The sequence below is a fragment of the Thunnus thynnus genome, chromosome 12, assembly GCF_963924715.1.
Source record: "Thunnus thynnus chromosome 12, fThuThy2.1, whole genome shotgun sequence".
Taxonomy (NCBI): Eukaryota; Metazoa; Chordata; class Actinopteri; order Scombriformes; family Scombridae; genus Thunnus; species Thunnus thynnus.
In genome coordinates, this window is record NC_089528.1 from 8,512,211 (window position 1) to 8,533,046 (window position 20,836).

At 41.4% G+C, this 20,836-nt stretch overlaps 1 protein-coding gene across 1 annotated transcript; it reads right to left on the minus strand.

The window, feature by feature from the left end:
- Positions 1-376: 376 nt before the first annotated feature.
- On the minus strand, positions 377-20,230 carry sugt1 (SGT1 homolog, MIS12 kinetochore complex assembly cochaperone). Its single transcript, XM_067605150.1, has 14 exons — positions 20,071-20,230; positions 19,925-19,973; positions 19,069-19,159; positions 18,771-18,840; positions 18,200-18,270; positions 16,011-16,064; positions 14,832-14,860; positions 14,555-14,580; positions 14,154-14,250; positions 12,657-12,764; positions 3,764-3,854; positions 2,555-2,727; positions 1,121-1,223; positions 377-787 (listed from the first exon to the last, which is right to left on the minus strand). Exons 1-13 carry the CDS (start codon positions 20,082-20,084, stop codon positions 1,122-1,124), a joined length of 975 nt encoding a protein of 324 aa, XP_067461251.1. The 5' UTR covers positions 20,085-20,230; the 3' UTR covers positions 377-787; position 1,121.
- Positions 20,231-20,836: the final 606 nt, after the last annotated feature.

Below are 20,836 nucleotides of genomic sequence, written 5' to 3' on the forward strand. Positions count from 1 at the left end.
TGTGGCTGAAGAACAGGGGAGGAACCTGCTCTTCCGCATCTCCCCGACTGCAAATCACCACTCCACCTCAGGGGCAGCATCCTCGCCCTCCTGGCCAAACAACTCCGGGCTCTCTGACTTGATACCAATCAAACTGCGATACGTAAAACCATATCCTCAAGCTGTCAACCATATCTGAACTGCCTGCACTCATATCAGTAATGCCACATTTCATCCCTTCCAGCACATTATCACATGAGTATGGCTTCCTGTCATAATATACTGCTGGTTTTTTTGCGGCTGATGGATCCCTCCCAAGACCTTCCAACCTGCCCAAAAAACAGTTTCCAGTAACGACAAACCATAAAACACGAGACAAAGTTTTTTGAGCCAAACAACAAATCTTTTATTTACACTGAAGCTTGAATCACACTGAGGGAACGACCGGCGCTAAGCCACTGGCAGATACAGATTCCAGACAAGTCAGTTTGCAGAGTATTGCTGAGTTTTTACTGAGTGTACAGAAAATAAGCCAAAAGATGCGTTTATGGATATCATTGAAACAATCTCAATTCATTCTTATTGTTAAGAACTTTACATTTGTATACAAGTGCTGTAAATAGAAGTCATAAAAGGCTCTCAAATAGAAAGGCTGTAGGCATTTTCAGGAAACCAGGAGAGACAGAGGAGTTGAGAAGAGGGATGATTGGAAACCAGATTTGAAAGTTTTTTAAGTTGAATCAGAACATTTCAGGTCTATCAGTCACATTTTAAATCCAGACCTCAGTTCCCCTTCGAGTCCATTGGCCTTCAAAACAAAAAAAAAATCAGATAATGCAAATCAATCTGTTCAACAGAGTGTTTAAATGAAGAGAGACCCCATCTGGTGGTTAAGCTATCGCAGAGAGCAGGCCGTGTGTGTGGTTTGGTGTGGTGATAGTAGGGACGCTGTGGCTCTCTGCACTTATAGGTGGAGTGAAAACACCAGAGCAACAACACAACTGAGGGGCTGGGAGGAGGAGGAGGAGGAGGAGGAGGAGGAGGTGGAGGAGGTGGACGGCCATGGAGACTGCAGAGCAGCATGAACGAAGGTAGAGAACAGTAAGGTTAAACAGAGGAGGGGGGGAGAGGTGTTCAGTACTTCAGTACTTCTTCAACTCCACGTCGTCCGGTGGGCTCACATCCACTTTTCTCTTGCCCACGTCTTTCCAGTTGGTGCTCAGGACCGTACCGCCTGACTCCATCTGCACAGGGAGGAGAGGCAGAGAGAGGAATCACTGCAGTGTCATTTCATTAGTAGTCTAGTTATGCAACATCTTCTCTCTGCTTAAAAATGCCTACAGCATTACTGGTTTTATTCAGTTCAAATTCAAAAATTAAAATCAATTATCTTCTTGCCCTCTCAATTAAAAAAACTAGTATTGATGATCATAGTGGAATTTTTGACTAGTAAGCAAGTTTTGTCATTTTCTTGTTAGTTCGTAACACACAGAAAGACTAAATAATGAATGATTACTTGAAATGAATGTGAAAACACCATCAGCGTGTCGGAAATGACAGAAAACTCTTTTTAAAGTGTAGAAACATCATGACGTCACATCTTTAATAACAGAATGCTGCTTCTCCAAAATCATTAATCCACAAGTACTTTACACTCTGATGGAAGTTCATTAATTATAGAGATAATGTATTGCGCTCCTTTTCTTTTGACTTTTTAATTATGTGTAGATGAATGAAACAAGCTTTATTCTTTATGTTTGAATCAAGAAAACATTTCATTTGTGAATTGAGCAAAAAAAAAATGCTGTTGTGCAGTTCATTACTAAACCTGTTGGTTTAATCCCACTGGATTAGGGAGGCGATTAGGTTCAACAATGGGACACTTTATCCGCATTGTTTATTTCTTTTAATTCATTTAAGAATGAAATTGATTTATGAAAGTGTTGAAGGATTGTATCTGAGGGCATTTTCCCCCCGTTAGTAAGTAAAGGCCAGCAGATTTAAAGCAGTTTATATTATCTCAAAAGGCAAGACGTGACTCATGTATGCAAACATTTGTTCTGTGTTGCACAATAAGACTTAGAGATATCACACGGTAAACAGTGGCCTGCTCCGTTTATGGTTGAATCAAAGTAATGCAGCATTAGAAAAATGCCATCAGCACACCGTTTCTGTTGGACTCGCTGTATATTTGTGTTTGTGAGACTCGAGTGTGCTCACAGGCTAAAGGCGTGAAATTGAAATCACAGGGTACTTGTTTAATTTCAACGATATAGATCGTATTATTTATCTGTTAAGTTTATTAGATTTCATTTAAACATCACGGTTCAGACACAGTAGCTGCTTCTCTTCACGTCGGGTCAATATAAGATGTTATAGAGTCATATTTACTGGGAATGACATTGAACACATATTGTTATCTACAGTAACTTTATGAAAAGTTATGAAACAGTTAATGTTAATGATGGAGGGGGGGGAACACGTGCTTTTGTCAGGGGGTCAAATAATGTGTTTTTAGAAGGCTTAACTGATTAGTGACCCCAAAAACCACACACCACCTCAGCGCAACACTCACAAAAGACTTGTTCATGGCTCGCTTGACCTCGTCCGAGCCGTCCTTGTAGATCTGCTGGAAGAGCTTGTTGAGCGCCGCGTCTCCTTCCAGCTTCTCGTTCTTCTCCTCCTCGCTGATGTCGACCACCATCTTGTCCCATTTGCGGGTGTAGTGAGACGACGTTGGGTACAGATCTGATGAAGGAGGAGACAAAAGTGTTTAAAAAAAACAAAAAAAACGCAGTGCGGTTTCCAACTAAGACCGAGTCATGAGCAGCTTTGCTTGAGAGAGATTTTTTCGAATCAGCTCAGAGGCGTTTGGCAAGACATAAAGCGGAGCATAAAGAAGTGAAACTAATAGATGATCGCTTTTATGAAACAGTGCGAGTGTTCAGTTTTTTTAAATTGAGAATGATCAAATGTATGTCTTCCTGGCATTTTTAATTTATTTACATGGTGTTATTATGGGGTAATTCACATTGCATTCAGAAACAATGGTCACCGAGGATGTTTTTACACGGCATGTTAAACCGAGACAAACATCTGATTTAGCTACGGAGTCGTTCCACTCGCATGCGGCGGGATCACATTGTGATTTGACTTCTATATTTTCTGAATGCAATATGCTGGATATAATCCCATCTAGAGATGAAGAGGGGGGAGCGATGAATGTAATCCAGATACAGATTTACATAAATACTGCCCCAGACGTGCGGCGGCAGACATATTCAGGCCAAGTGTGGACATACGGCAATGCGATCTCATAATATCAGATGTCAAATACTGTGTTCGAATGTAACGGCGCTCCTCGAGGTTGAGCTTGTTGGTGGAAAGAATAGTTTGGCTGCCCACTTTTACTCCTCCACCACCACCACCCCACACACACACACACACACACACACTTACATAAGTAATTAATCCTGTCAGTAATGGGAAAGTGTGGGCTAAAATACTGAGTCATATTTCGCTGTCATACCTTTCTCTTTCCTGCCTACTTTTACCGTCAGACTAATGAAAGACTAGCAGGGCTTGACTGCCCACTCTCATTTTAGTGCAAGAACAGACAAACACTGGAGCTCATATTGATCTTTGCAGAGAGAGAGAGAGAGAGAGAGAGGGAGAAAGAAAGAGAGAAATAAGAGGAGGTTTAGGGAGATGAGAGCAGATACAGGAGGAGAGTTGGAGAGAGAGAGTGAGAGAGAGAGCATAAATGCGGGAGCTGTGGACTGACTGGGATTGAAGTGTTTGATGTTGGACTCCTGTCCTTCTCCCTCCAGCTTCTCCCATCTGATGGCATCTGTCTTCTTCATCTTCATCTCCACCTGACAGAGGAGAGGGGTGACGAGACGGTGGGGGGGGGGGGGGGGGGGGGGGGGGGGGGGGGAGGAGGAGGAGGAGGAAAGAACGAGAGGGAACAAGGGGAGATAACAATGTTTAACAAAATGGTCTTCTTTGGTGCGCGGGACAAAAATAACGCTTCCATTAGAGTGACATCTTAAAAGTACAGGACATCAGATCATTATTGAGGCCAGAGAGACTGTCTGTTCAGAGCTGCTGTCGACTCAGCCTACGAGTGTGTGCGTGTGTGTGCGTGCGTGTGTGTGTGTGTGAGAGAGAGAGAGAGAGACATCAGGGATATGCGGGGGCACAGCTCAATCTCAAACCTCACTGACAGACATACTGCACTAACGAGATGCCTGTCAGCCAGAGGGCCAGTGTGTGAGAGACGGAGCGAGCGGGAGGGAGGGATGGAGGGAGGGAGGGAGGGATGGAGGAGGGGGGAGGGATCCTAATTCCACACAGCAGCATCTGATCCAAATCATTACACCGGGAGAACATGGGAGAGGAGGAAAACAATGAGGGGAGAGAGGACATGGACACACGCTTTTAACACTGAGCTGCATTGACAGGGCACATACCAGCGAGACACGCAAAGCTGCGACGCTACAATATGTGTCCCCCCCCACCACCACCACCACCACCACCACCACCACCCATTAATGGCATGTGCGTGTGTGTTTGATACGTGCGATGTGTGCACGTGAAAGGCAGCGCTGGTTATGTCGGTGCAATTAAGGAACATTTCTGCTCTGCTGGGCGATGTGATGATTCATTTATGAGGGTGCCAGAAGAGAAGAGGGAACCAGAGGTAGACGAGGTTAGAGATGAGGAGGCAGAGAGGGCTGACTGGCGGAGTGAAGCCTGAGTGAGGGGAGCAGATTGAGGGAAGTTAAGAGCGTGATGGCTGCTACCTTCTCTGCCGGGGTGATGAGCTAGTGCGAGCAGCAGTAGATAGATCACTTTGGTATGTGTCAGCGCTTTCCCCCCCCCAAAAAGGGCCTTGTGCACAGCGAGGCATCTGTGCAGCGTCCGAAATTAACTTTGTTGGCTCACCTGCGAGTGGCTGTGAAACTATAAAAAGAAGCTCTTTGCTGAAAATACAGGTCAACCCAATGCTTCATATTCATCTTTCAAAAGAATGTAACTTGTTGCCAGAGCCAGTCTGTCTCTACAATCAGGTTGTGTATTAGTTCAAATTCTGCTCGCTCAATTATAACGAGGGAAGACTGCTGCTGCTGCTGCTGCTCGGACGCTGGCTGGGGAGACATCAGCTGCTCGTATCAGCTGATCTGACCAACTGCTCTGAGTTGCACATCATAGTAAGCTGGATCGATATCAATAAATTAGGTTTGTACTGGATTACTGTGTTGTAAAATAGCAGCAATTAATGAAAAAATGAAGCTGTGAGGCAGAAAAACTGCCGTTAGTGAGTTCTGTGGCATTTTATGATTTAAATCTACCCCAGAGGCATGTGTGTAAATATTTAGTTGTTACTTAGAGTGATGTTGTAACTTCTCTCCGTGGTGCAACCGCTTTCTGATCTGTGCAGCTTGTTTGTAATTTACTGCTGGCTCTCATGTCTCTGTAACATTTTGATATCTTGACAACGCCGGAGCACAGATTCACTGTAAACAGTGAGCTTTGTGCTATATTCAGTGAGTGATAATGGGGGTGGAGTGTGTGTGTTTGGATCAGATGGCTAATTCTTACACAGTATACCTTTAACTAGGACTTTCAAAGTGCATTTTGTTATAAGACATTAAATCATAAAGCTTAAAACTCTGTTGTACAGCCCCTATAATACATCTGGCATTTTAAAATCAGTTCACTTTGAGGTCAATTTTGTGTTTTGTTCCTCATTATATTACATTAAGTGTTTTGACTTTGCTGAGGCTGTGACTCATGCCTCTGACGGGCTTCTTCTCCACTAGTGAGCTCATAGAATTTAGAGACCCCCCCCCCCCCCTCCTCCCCGAACCAAACTGAGAGAAAACACATTTTTTTCAAAAACAAAGTTGAAACTATTAAAACTGATGACCACGGCACAAACCTGCAGTAATGTTAAAGTATTCAGAAGGCTGTTAAAACACTGTTGATTGGTTAAACTTGTGACTGTTGTTCCTCTTGAAGCAGTTTGTGTTTGATAAAGTGGTTTCCATTGATTTTTGAGACTGTTCCTCAGGGTTTATTAAAACCACTGGGTTTGTTTTTTTTTGACAAATGTGCCAGCGATCACGGCGCTGATGCTCTTTTGAGCTGTTACAGGTCTCATGTTGTTTTGAAAACTTCAGTACCTGTCAAAGTGCTAATATGCATGACCTGTTCTCATAGCTGACAAATGCTGCTAATTGGCATATTCAGCCCACCTCTGTAGCAATGTCTGTAACTCATTAAATGACTTTGAACTTCTTTAGATCTTTTTTTCATCTTGTGTATAGATTTTTTTTTTTGTTTATCTCCATTGATGAGCAGTTTCATACTCTGATATTAAGAGTTCAGTTTGAACAGCTGAAACTCAACAGCCTGTCTGACTGTTATGTATTCATTTGATTTGTTTGTGATCAAAGTCTGAGAGCAGAAGAGGACTATAGATCGTAGACCGAGCTGATTAAACGTTATCGTCTGAAAATGACCAGCCAGTGTTGCAGGTGCCACTTTACTGTCTTGAATGTTTTTGTGATGCAAAGTGTGGCGGGCTCTGCGTGTGTCCAAGTGTGTGCGCTTGTATGCGTGCTCCTGGGCCATACAACATTAATCTGCTGCCACATCTGTGTTTCCTGGCTTTTAAGGGACATGGCAGGCCGGGTGCTGTGTGTGTGTGTGTGTGTGTGTGTGTGTGTGTGTCTCTCTGTGTGCGTTTCTGTATGTGTGTGACAGGCGAAGCGGTGGCTCGTAAAGGGATGTGACAGCAGAGCCACATACAGGGGCCACCACCCAGGACCCCAGGGCCTGGACTATACAATACTACACTACACACACACACACACATAGACACACATGTTGACACACACATGCTATTTACAGAGGGGCACTAGGGGTCCCGTGTCGCTTGTCACATGTGTTTGTAACCATCGACCCCCCCCCCCCCCTCCTCCTCCCCCCACGACTCCTCACCCAGCAGTTTCTCCCTCCTTTTCCAGATCCCTGCGGATTTCAAAACAAACTCGACTAAAAAGACGCATAAATGAAATAAATATAAACATTCTTAGACGTTGACAGGCATGCAAATTAAAGAGGGGAGACGCCACTTTAGCTATTTGCCGAAAAGAGATGAGTTTGGAACTGAATGAACAAGCGAGTGTGGGTCCGACGTCGCGTTTTGAGTGTGTTTACGCGCGCATGTCTGCGTGTGTGCACGTCAGCCGTCCGTTCTGATCAAACACACTGGTGTGTAATTGGCTCCCCGTTGTCGCGGTGACCCCTGCGGTTGGAATGTCTGTCGTGGTGGAGGACAGGAGGAGGTCGCACTGACGATAATGTGCTGCAGACGATGCTCACGCATACACAACACTGCAAATACTTTGTGCAAATGGCACAATTGTGTTGAAAGATTACTGTTCAGCCTCTGTGTGTATATGTGTGTGTGTGCGTGCGTGTATGTGTGTGTGCACGCGCACGCACACCCATGCCTGGCTTAGCCTCCCCCTGCTAAGTTGTCTTTAAAGACAGCGAGGAGATGAAGCGTAAACATTGTGGAGCGAAAAGTGCAGGGCAGCCTATTACAGAGACAGACAGACCAACATTGGTTGGGAATCAACAGCTCCCAGGGCAATGCTTTTTTTTTTTTTTTTTGCTTTTTTTAAAAAAAAACGCTCATTAGGGATGCATGCCAATCTGGAGAAACTTGATTTGCTGATGCTGTTGTTCATTTGAATGTTTTTTTTTTCCCCCCAGTGGCTCCTTGGCTTCAGAAAAAATGAAACAGCTCCAAAAAATTTAAATGAGACACGCATCAAGAAAGCTGCTCAGTTTGTTGGGGTCTCTCACATTGTCGCGCACGTGTGCACACATTTCACCTGTAGAGTTTTTAAAAAAGAGTTAGGAGCTTTTATGCTGTCTTGGATCTTGTAATGCTGCAATTAGCAATGAGGGTTTTAGAGTGCTCGGTGGCGTGTGTGTGTGTGTGTGTGTGTGTGTGTGTGTGTGTGTGTGTAGGGGCCATGTGTACCCGAGGAGCCCGGTGGACCAGCGAACAGTCAGGGCTTTGTGGGAGAGGAGGTGAGTTTGAACACTCGCTCTCGTTATCCTAGAGGTAGGTGTGTGTGTGTGTTTGTACGAGCGTGAGACAGGGAGAAAGACAAACGATGTGTGTGTGTGTGTGTGTGTGTGTAGTGTGTATGTGAAGGGGCAAGGAGAGATTGACAAAGCAAAGATAAAGAAGGCAAACGAGGAGGAAAGAAAAAAAAAAAAGCCACAAAGACTGTAGAGAGATGAGTGTAAGACCATCTTCAGCTGTGGTCTCTGTAAGACTGAGCCCTTGTTTAAGCTGCAGCCCACGTGCACCTCTGGTATGCAGTGTCTGCTGTTGCCATGGAAAAGAGAGAAAGTGAGTGAGTGTGTGTTTTTTTTTTTTTTTTTTTTTGAGGGGGACAGTTTTCTGTGCAGGTCAGTCTCTACCAAGCACAGTGTAGCCAGTGGATATAATGCATGACATAGACATCAGGTTATGTTATGCTACTAATCAAATTCCTCAACATCATTTTTTTTTTTTTTTTTTTCTGAAACTCTGGCTCAATGTCATTCCAACACCTGTGATCACTGCTGCCTTTTCATTCTCTCTGTGGCCTTGATGTAAAATAAACCAAGTTAAACATCATCTTTGCTTTCAGATGCTCTGTGGTTTGGCTTTTTTGGGACTTTTTCTATGTTAACACCGCAGCATATCTGAAGCTGTTTTCACATGAGAATCAGGTCCAGACGTTTTCTGGAGTTGCCTTTGGTCACATGTAGAACACAAGCAGAGATTGTCTGTGTCAGATGTGTTCTCACCTGAAGGAAATAACTACGTTTGGTTTAGTCGAGGGGTGCAGGAGGCAGGACGTGATGTAAAAAAGTACACTGTTGTTATCCTTTGTTCTATAAAACATCTGAAAACTTGACGTCTGCCCCAGTTTCCTAAAATCCAAATCTTCAAATTGCCTGGTTTGTTAGACCAATAGTCTAAAAACACCCCAAAGATAATTAATTCACTCTCACATAAGACTAAGAAAACCAGCCAATCCTCATGGATGGCTGAACCTTGAGAATGTAGCTTTAAAAATGACTGCAATGATCAATCAATTGTCAAAAAAAGTGGCTGATTATTTTTCTGTCGATCAATTAATCGGCTAATCGTTGCAGCTCTAATAACCCTAAAAAACAGTCAAAGGGTCAGATTATTGCGACACTTCCTGCTTCGTCTACATGCAGTGTTTTATAGGGCAGCAGACTCTTTGCAGATACATTTAGGATAAGATAAATAATGGGTGGAGACACGTTAGCACAGGTTGATGTTATATTCTGTTAAGGTCACGTAATTTGTCGTAAAAGTCTGTTTCATTAGCTTCAATGTGATTTACATGAGCCACAAGAAAGGTCGTGTTGGGAAAAAGTGATGTGATTTTACCTGTATTTTACAGAAATCTCTTGTAGTTGCACCACAAAATGAAGCAGAGAGCTGGATTCAGCTGGATTTACCCCTTTATAAATAAATAAGCCTACAAAATATAGATCTAGAACTAATCTGTAACGGGGGGTGAGGAGCTCTGGCTTGTGTTCATAAAACTTGATATTTCTATAGTAAAAATAACTGCAGCGACTGCACTCTGTTTGACTAGGCATTTATATCGTGCTTATTAATACATAATATATAATGCATCTGACTGCATCGCTATTCAAATGAGACATCAGTCGTATCGATTCCACTCCTCCTGTGTAGGTGGTATATCTTGTGTCTTATCACATCTCTTTTCCCATTTCCCATAAAGGTTGTCAGTCTTATTGGATTATTAATATTACTAATCCCAAAGACTGTATTAATATTATAGTTTTATGAGAAATATACTTTCTTCCTCATGTGAAGTTTAAATGCAGTTAAAAAGTAAACATTTCATCATCATGTTCTTATTAAATCCGGCCTTAAATATGTCGAGTATTGTATACAGGCATTAAATATGTGTTGACCACCTGTGTGAAGTGACAGCAAGTAGGTGACGTGACCTTTTGCAAGCTGCAGTTTAAAATCTAATGAACTGATTTTATTGTTGAGCTACTTCTAATGAGATACAGCTTAACATGCATCTACATGCATCCGCCACCAACAGTTTCTAGACGTAAACAGAATCCAAAAAGAAGCGAGCGGAGCGTTACGTTGGACTGTATCGACAAGACCGGACTGATCGATGCCCTAAAAAAATTCACCCCCCCTCAACAACTAAAACAATCAAAACAAAAACCCGCCTCTTGATCAGCAGACTAAAACCCCAAAGTGGTCTAAACCCTGAATCAGCACACATTCAGCCAGCACGCTCATTAGCCCACGTCCTCTATAATACACACTAATTAGTCTATAGTAAAAAAGTGCCCTTCCTACTCATTAGGCCCATAATCACCTTAAACTGTGCTGAGGAAATCTGGGTGAGTACAGTCCTAATAAATGTGTGTGAGGTGTGTGTATATGTGTGTGTAGGAGTGAGGATTTGTGCATATGTGTGAATCTCCTGTTAGCTGCTCAGATGAACTGTTCTGACGTCTCCACGGGAGCCCGACTATATACGGTGAGAGTGGATTTTCTCATTTCTACTCCTGCTACAGTGAGCTTTACCAGCATTAAGGAATTATAGGTAGTGGCAGCGTACTTTATACCGCTTTAAATTATTGAAGAGATTAAGATGTTAATCTCAGCGCGGTAACGCGAGTAATGATCAGTCACAGCTTCAGCGAGCTTCTTAAACTCTGCATCAGCATAGGTTCTCTCCTTTGCTTTTTGTAGTTGTCATCTCACATCTGATTCTCTGTCTTTAAAAAAAAAAAAAAAATACAGAATAAGCAAATTAATTAATGATCAAATATTAAGACAATAAAAACCTGAATACACAGAGAAACAAACATGTCATTTCATGCTCTCTGGTAAAACCTGCATACAGGAAAGACGTGCTCACGTTTCTCATATTTTCTTTATAACGACATCAAAAATGTTCCCTGACATGTTTAATAGTCTCTCTTTTATTCTTGAGAGTGACTACTAGGATGGTGAGTAGTGACGGGATCCTGTACTAAATTGGTACTGGTTCCTGACTGGCCAGTACCGAAATATTGATAAACATCTGGACAAACGGTGCTCCTATCTGTGTTTATGTAACATTAATACATTCTAACACAGCTGGCATTTTCAACTTCCTAACCGTCCCCTAACGATGACGAAGCTGCTGGCGTCAGGCGATTATATTTGACGTTGCGTAACTGCGTGTTTACATCTGGACTCTCCAGTCACGGCTGAACACACTCAGAAGATTGGGCTCACTTTACTAAATTTAATGAAAATTCAGCTAAATGCAATATATGTAAAACGATAGTTGCGTATAAAGGGAGTAACAACAGCAACCTCATGAAACACTTACAAATACAACATTCTATAAATAATGTGACTGTCTCCACCTCGTCAAGTCAAGTGTAGTTATTAACTCAGGACACAGGTAGCATCGGTTTTAAACACTAATCTATGTTCCTAAATAATCCCATAAACAAGGTCAGCTTCATCCCTCATTAGATATATTCAGGCAACTCAGGAAACAATTTAACTTGTTTATTTGTCTTTATTTTTTGCACCAAATTATGGAGAGTACCAATGAAATTATGGATAAATATTGGTATGGATAAGAATCATCAGTATCGATTAAATCCTAACGATAGCTGCCCGTAACGACGAGACTACACACAGCGTTCTCACCGATTCCTTGTAAAGTTCGAGACTTTCAAAAACTTAGCTGGAGTGTTTCCATGACCTAAAAATGTTGTTTCTTCCTTGTTTGTTGATGTTTTTCAGCTCAGAGAAAAGTTGTTGAGTGGTAAACAGTTTATTTTCCACTAAAGCTGGGCTCGCGCTGGAGAAAAACATCTTAAAACCAACTTCTGAAAACCACAATCTCAAGCTACTGTATGTCTGAAACAGGTGATACGATTTACTGTAAAATTCCCTTTTATTCCACGACTCCACCAGAGGAAGTATCAACTTTCCCTGATTTTCCGATGACTGGAACCCATCTCTGACAATTCAGAGATATTCCAGAAACTACACAACCAATGGAAACCCTGTATGTAGTCTTCATCTTCTGTCCTACATCTATCATTTAAACACTGATGAATAAATTCTCTGCTTAGTTTGACGTCGTCTGAAAAGTTTTTTCCGCCTCAGCGTTTGTCATCGTTGGTCAGTGTGACCTCAGGGAGGGCAAAAACCAGCAGTTTTTTTTTTTTTTTCCTCTGAACTCCTGAGCTCCAACACCAGAGAATACACATCACAATGCTTTGATGTACCTTTTAGTGCACAATGGACCATTTAACACAATTGGTGCTTTTGAAAGCCTGCGTTTCTGACAGACGCCGTTTGTTTCTGCTTCGTGAGCATGTCATCTGTCTCGCTGAAATGTCTGCGAAACCTGTCAAAACATGCCCAATCATTGAAAATGTATGACAGAAATAAAATATGTAAAATAGCTGCTAATGTTAAAATCAAAGTTCTCTTCCTAAGACTCCTCCTGTTGATTTAAAAGCTTCTCCGGCTAAACTCGAGGTGACGGTGATACCTTGGTGGTGAGGATCTTGAAGTTGCTCTGTTGAGGGATGATGGGGTGCATGAGATGGAGGTGCAGGTTATAGTTCTCCCCTGACGCCAGCCGTATCGTGGCAGAGAGCTACAGAAACAGAGATATCAAGCATTAGCCCTCGTACGCTCACTTCTACACGGATTCACTGATAATCCAGTGAGCAACTAGGAAAACTAACAAATATGAAATAGTGAAATCATTCATTCATAACATTTATAAACAATTCTTGTTGGATTAGACACAAATATAACAATGTTCACAAAGTTAACTGCATTCAAAATCCAGAATGTAGTAAACAGTCTTCAGAAAACAAAAGCTAAGGAGTAAGAGGAGGAGGAGGAGGAGGAGGGGTGAAGGTGTCAGCATGTCCACAGGAATAATCATCTGATCTGGCTGGTGTGACGGCCAGGAGTATCCTGGCGCTGTCCCCTTCAGCCACAGAGTGACCACTGATGAAGGAGGGTCAGACAGCTCCTAACAGCCTGTCACTCACTGGGACCGGGTGGGTGGCTTGTTGGTTTAGAGGGACGTGAGCTCGGCTGGGTCCCAAACCCTCGCGCTCCTCATCACGCGCTCGTCACATGCCGTCGCAGAGAGAAGAAGCGCTTTGGAGCGACGTACAGTAACATCACTTCTTCGACTTGTAATTGTTGAAGTGAAGTGGACTTTTCTTGATTTAGGGACTAAATGAATGCAAGAAGTAGTTCATCGGGGATAAAAGCTTCGAAAGTTAGCTGGAGTAGCTTTTGGGCAATTCCTTAAAACTATAAAAGCCTTAATATTCAGTTCCAGTCGAATTCCTGCGCTGTCTGTAGGTATACAGCTGCTGCATACTCAGTCACTAGGGAGATTAACTGGAACCTCCGCCTTTCATCTTTAATTTCTTTTGTATATACTGACCTAGTAAAAAATATATGAACTTATCTGTACTTCTCACCACAGAGGGAGCTTAACAAGTGATTGTGTGATTCGGAGCGAGTGAACTATTTCTTGTGAAATGGGGGTAAACTCAGTTTGTTATTCTATTAGGAAAGACAAAGCCGTTCCCTGGGGTGCCCTGCAGTTACCCCTCCGAGAGAGGGAGAGAGAGAGAGAGAGAGAGAGAGAGAGAAGTGGAGAGACGGAGAGGAATAGAGGAAAAAGAGAAAGAAAAGAGTGTTGTCCCTAGAGGGCTCTGCAGCTGATCCTAGATCAGTTATACCTTCTATCTACAGACAATTAGGAGGTTGGAGAATCTGGGGAGGGTAAATTGTTCTTAGATCTGTACTTTGGGGGCAATGTTAACAAGGCACCACTGGAGGCATAGTTGGGTCCGTGGGGAGTGTGTGTGAGTGTGTGTGTGTGTGTATGAGACCCATCTAATGGGCCCCCCTGAGGAAACACCCAAGAGCTAACCCATCTCTCTTCCACACACACACACACACACACACACAAAGCTCAACTTTTTCAAGACTACACTTAAGTGTGTGTTTATACCTCTTTTTCCATGAAGTTGACACACACACCATCCTTGGGTACGTTTTTTGCCATGACTGTGATGATGACTTGAGATTCTGTTTGGTACCAGTCATGTCTGTAAAAAGCGCACACCCACACACACACACACACACAACTGATTAAGAAGTCTGAATAACATTAAAATAAGTGGAATAAGAAGGCTTTTTCCATTTTTGACAATTAAGAGGAAAGAATAGAAAAACTTTAGGTAATACAGAACATCAAAAAAACAAAAAAAACAGTTGATAATCATCATCACTGACTTGGAGATAGAATTTTAATGGACTGAGGTTTGGTTATAACATTATTCTGGTATAACAGTCAAATTAAAATAAAAACCAAGACACCTAGATAAGGTGTATGAATGTTGATGCACTTACTTGACAGGTGGAACTGCTGGTGTTTGCTGGGTCATTCAGCCCCCGAGACAGGATGACAATTAGAGAGGAAGGTGTAGTTGATAAAGCAGAGATGAAACAAAAAGCACACAAAGACAATTGAGAAAAAAAAAACAACAAAAAAAAAACCACACACACACATGACAGTAACAAAAGAAGCCTTATAAAGCTTCCTTCTTTGAAGCAGTATATGAGGCTGATTCTCTCTACTGATGCTGAGAGCAACAATGCCCCCAGGTGGCCGCGCAGAGAAACTCACCATGTTGACGCTGCCGTTTTGTGTCGTCTCTGCGGGGAGAGAAGAAGAAAAACGTGGGTGTGCGGCAGGTGCAAAGGTTTAAAATATCGCTTAAACTGTAACTCTTCTCTCAGGGATCATAGCTAGAAGCACACAACTTATATATCTTAGCGAGCACATGTCCATACATCAGTGACGGCAGACAGACGTGCCCCACCACCCCCCCACCCACCCATCCATACACACACACACACACACGCGTGCACACTCTAGCCTTGCCACCAGTTTGTTTACTGGTCCATCCACGCCCATTAAAAGCCCTGTGAGCCCAAGCAAGCCTGATCACCGTTTACCAGCGTGCTATCATACATTATTCACTGACTTCATTACAGAGAGAGCGAGCATGAAGAGAGAGAAGAGAGAGGAGAGAGATGAGATGCGATGATAGGAGGCGTGTTAATGTTGTCTTAATGAGGTCGTGTTTGAAATGGTGAGGAGGGGGGCTGTTAGGGGGTGAAAAAAAAAAAGGCTGTGTGTCTGTGTATTTTCACACAAGCATACATGCCACATGTGACGGAATAACCAGGTGCCGCCTTTGTATGTGTGTATGTGTGTGTGTGTGTGTTGGTTGGTGGCAAACTGTAAACTGTCACTAGAAGAAACAACTGACACTCCTAGTATGAGCGTGAGCAAACACAAGTAGGGAATTTTAAAGTTTAACTGTGATGAATCATACCGCTCCTGGGAGTATGTGTGCACGCGGGTGTGAAACGCATTTGTCAAAACTCATGCACTTGTTTACTTGAGATGATCCAGAGGGCCTCGGCATCACCGGCAAACAGAAACACACCACCGCAGACATGGCATGCATCTTTTATTGGACTAAGCAGCTCTGCCTAAACACTCCATGACTGTAAGCGCATACTGCAGATTCGTGGATGTGTGTGTGCTCAATTTGTTTCATCAGAGAGGCTGATCAGCTCCCTGACTGTGCTATTTAGCTACGTGTTTGATAGCGGGGAGAAAACAGTGTACAGGAGTCAGAGTGTAACTGCTAATGGTCTTTTTTAAACTAAAACTGCCATAAGGCAAAAAAAACAAAAAAAATGTCATATCCCAATACACCTAAAATTAGCTCTAAATACTGGGCTGACATGAATAAATATACATACATGATATAAGTTGCAGTTCTCTACTCACCCCTCATCATCTCCTCACACCGCATGATCCAGATCTCAAACGATTTGTCAGAAACTGTGGAAATCACAAAAAAAAAAATTAAAAAAAAGAAAAAAAGAAAGGAGGTGCTCACAACTTTTTCGGTACAAAGTCATAAAAAACCTGCTAAGGGCATCGGTGAGGTGTTACTGAAGTCTAAAGTGGTTTGACTAAGTGCCAGAGCAAAGGCTGAGGGCAATAATTTAATAGGTTTTATTCCAAAGGAGAAATTACTTGAAAGTAAATGGGCACACGTAGCTAGCAGGTAAGTAAAAATATGTTTAATACATTACTGTAGGTTATGTCAGCAGCACAATGGATACACGCGTTTCACAAGCTAAATTTGTTTAACTTCAAAAAAAAAAAGGGTTCACAGCTCTTTTGACAAACACAGTATTAGTGATTTTTAGGACTCTGAGCTTATTTTATTTATGTTTTTTTTTTTTTTTTTTTTTTTTTTTTTACACTATTTCAATTTGCTGTAATTCTGACCACAATTCATCAATTGCTGCATTAAGATACTCGGGTCACGACTGCTAAACAAGAGCCCTACAGTCAACACTCATGTCTTATTGAACATAGTGACAGCTTGTTCTCTAATGAAAACCATTAAAGTCAAATAATGCCTGGATGACATCGACGCTGTCACAGCCACACCTTCTGCCAAATGTAGAGCTGCTTAAAGTACTAATTCAGTAGCATATATACACATATCTTTATGGAGTGAGCATCCATGTGTTCCATTGTTTATGTTTTTTAGGTTGATAGACAGAGTTGGAGACACTGTGGCTCTACAGTAAAGACATTATTGACATTTTGTTCACAACTCATAGTTATATGACTGGCTTCACTCACTAATGTGATCTGGAACTACACAAACACTAGTAGTTACTGATTTAAAATCACAGCTGGTGTTGAGGAAGAATGAAAATGTGAAGCTGTTGAAACTTCTGATCTTTAGTAACAACATTAGCACGTGAGCTAAAATCAAGTGGAAATGAAGCAAGACGTCAAGCTTTTCAGCCCTTCAAGGATGTGATGCAACTACTTCAAAACGTGATTCTGATTGAGACACAATAAACAGTTTTACACAATACGGCAACTTTTTATGTTTTTTTTTATTTTGATAAGACTTTACTTCAGTATTTGTAATCTGCTTCTTGTTGTCTTGCTCGTCCGTTCATTGTTTGTAAGTGTTTAGTACACAATGTTTTATTTTATGTAATGTACATAAATGAAGTCTTTCCAAACAAATGCCAATAAAACCCACATTGGAAAAAGTGTACAAAAAATAAAAATGGCAAACTGCTGGAATTAACCTTTGAAAAGAAGAAGACAGGAAGTAAAAAACAAGGGATGGGATGAAAATAAATCTGTTATAAATCTTAATTCTTTAATTGGCTGACGATACTGCTATAATGTATGTTTTAGGTCAGAAGAATGGAGGTATGTGAAAGTGTGGAAGATAATGATACACTTTTACACTTGTACGTACAAACCGTTTGAACAGTTATTTTATGCATATGCACAGTTTAAAAGACAAACTGATGCTTAACGTTTGTGAACTCATATGAGGTCAAAAACAGGCAACCTCTTACTTTACCTGCCTGACTAACTGAAAAGATTACGTGATAAATGAAAGACACATGGACGGCATTTATATGGCGCTTTTATCCAAAGCACTTTTACAATTTGCATCACATTGACACACACATACACTCCCGCTCTGATGGCAGAGAGCCAGAGAGTCTTTTGCTCAAGGACACACATACAGTACATGTGAACAGGAAGAGCCTGGAATCGTACTGCTAACGCTGTGATTATTGAATAACCCACTCTTCCTGCTGAGTCACAGCCATCCCACACACACACAGTATAGTCCTACTGCTTTAGGTTCAATACAACTTTCAAGTTATACTGCCTCTCTCTCTCTCTCTCTTTTTTTTTTTAAACTATATTTTGATTATGATTGTCCATATTGTCCAGCCCTAATAACAAATCAGCGCGTTAGGATTTAGCACTGTCTTGTACTTTGTCCCTAAAGATGAGGACAAGTTTAGCACTTTGTATTCAATGAGTAGAGTGAATCAGACAGAGCACTGCTGGGAACAGTAGTCGGTGGGGAGCGGGATGATGGAAAGTTTGTACTCGAAGCAAATGACTGTACTCACCGTCCATTTGGTGTCCCTGAGTGAAGGCTGCATGTGCTGACTCATAGTGGTTCAGGTGATACTCTGCTATTCTGCAGTCAGGGAAGAAGAAAAAAAAAAACACACCACTGACAGATCAGAACGTCTTGGACAAATAAAAGTGACCTCATGTGACATAACAGTTTGGATCATGTATTTCGTTAAAGTAGCAAAGTCACTAAAACTTTTTGTACACAAACTTTATGGCTGAAAAAAAAATAGGTGTAACTTTTCATTATGAATTCTATTATAAAACGTGCAAATTGAAATTCATCATCAGTATTTTTTTGAAATTCAGATGGTTCTGTCAACAAACTGTTTGAATTCAAAGGCCTTAACATGACTCAAAACTTTAGAAGCAGAAACTATCGTGTAGACGTAGGTAATGATCAAACAAAATATGTTTACAGATTTAATTCATACTACAGCTTTTCCCACAATACACAGTCATTTGGCTCCATTAATAGCAGCAAATACATCAGCCCGTCTGAAGCTACTGTATTTACAGAATCAAAATATTCCTTCATTTCCACCATCGTGCCACAGTACACACCCTGTTCGCATGAAAGCAAGAGGAAGGCTGGGTTGGAGCTGCTGTGCTTTCTTGGCGTCATTAGCGGCACCTGTGGAGAGAAGATGATACTATGTTTACCATACGTATATATTAACACAGCTGCTCTTGCCACTCCAATTTCCTATTGAGAATGCATGCTGGTAACAGATTTATAATTCAAGGAACTTACAGGAAATGCACTGTTCTGCATTATTGGGGCATTTGTTTCTTGCTACCAAATACTATATCACACTCCTGAAAAAGAAGGTAACAAGACACATATAGTATGTAGACTTACAGCCATAGTTTTTGAGAAGTATGTGGGCATAGGCACGCTGGCAAAACCACTCAGCGTTGTCGGAGTCTCCTTGCAAGGCCTCATTCAGCGCCTAGAAAGAAAGAGACGGCTCTTATATGCACAGCTTATATTATTGCACTGATTTAGGAAGAGATGTGTTAATGCAGGAAGAGCAACATTGAGGCAAAATGCTGATACTGAAGCTGGCGTGGTTGGCTCCTCTGTGTGAAACTTCAGCTGTCACCACCAAGCAGTTTTAAGTGCAGTTGATCTATTATTCATGAAATCTGGTAAATAAAGCAGCTGAAGTGGTGATTCTGAGTAGCATGAGTAGGTTTAGCTTGAACTGCAGCGGTGGCTGTTCATGATCACAAAATGAACTGTGGGATAGCTATCTGGTAGGTAAAGTGTGTTTAAAATGCTTACAAGTCAACAAAACTAGAATGACTGTTGAATAAATGGCACCTGTTACTGACTTGAATTGTGTTATTCTTCTGAGAACTAACCTTACAATGCATAACTTAGTTAACGACAAAGTCTGCCGACACTATCCAGTAATAACTCCATAATTAATTTTTTACTTCTAATAAAGGTCAAGTACAACACAGTAAAAACACACATGACTTGGAGATGTTAAAGTTACTCAAAGTTAAGATGCTCTTCTTGCAAAGTTAGCTAACCTGGCTAACGTTAGCTAGCTACCAGAAACGTTAGCCTCACTGACGCCACACTCAGTTTCCTCTCTATAACAGTTGGTAAAACATTTAGGATTCATGCGATAACAAGAAACAGACATCAGATATGTGTTATTGTTAAAATCGCTAATGTAAATTGTTTATGGTGAGCTAATGTTTACCTCCAGAGCTTTCTGTGGATCTTCATCAATGAAGCTATCAGGGAAACGGCTAAAATCGAAAGGAGAGACCAACCGTCAACTTACAAGAGGAACAAATGCATGAAAATATAAGATAGAAGAACATTGATTTGTTTAGTTTAACTTGCCGTTCGGTTGCCATTGGTTTGCTGCGGATTTGGACAATATGTCAACGTTAGCAGGAAACTTCTAGATGTGGAGACTACTGGAAACGTGATAGCAGTGACAGTAACAGCTCCAGCCCACCAGCAGGCCTGTCAACATCCGACTGCAGCCTTCTCTCCCCCCGCCACTGCACCACCTGTCGGCCCGGAGGACTCCTGCACTCACAGCTTTCTGCACGAAGATGACGGTTAGTCTCAGCTACGACATGAAAATACACTTATGCAAAAAAAGGTAATTATTCCTGAAATACTGCATTTTTAATATATCACTAATAACAAAAATAACCGTGTATTTTGGCCAGTGGAGGAATAAGTATTTGTAAATAATACGTATTGATTTACTTACTGTAGTAGTAATAGCTATACCTCACTAAAAATATTTCACTAATTCATGCATTCCAAATTTTAGCACTCATAAGTCACTCATAAACTACTAAAATATATAATAGTAATAGTATATCATATTTATATCTCTAGTCTTTATTCTATTCTATTTCATATATATATATATATATATATATATATATATATATATATTTTTTTTTTTTTTTTTTTTTTGAGCTAGGTGATTTAATTATTGCATATGATTATGCATCTGATTTCATTATTGCATATATGTCAGCCTGTAATTGTATTTGTTTATTTTACCTACCTCACTGTTTTTGTATTACAATTTATGTCAAGTGGCTGCTTACTTTAATTTCCCTTGGGGTTAATAAAGTATATCTAT

Coding starts and splice junctions, on each gene's coding strand:
- sugt1 (XM_067605150.1), bottom strand. Junction 18,841..19,068: donor ACTTCTCAAAAACTATGGCT/GTAAGTCTACAT, acceptor TTCTCTCCACAG/GTGCCGCTAATGACGCCAAG. Junction 12,765..14,153: donor TCAACTTCATGGAAAAAGAG/GTATAAACACAC, acceptor CTGTTTCTGTAG/CTCTCTGCCACGATACGGCT.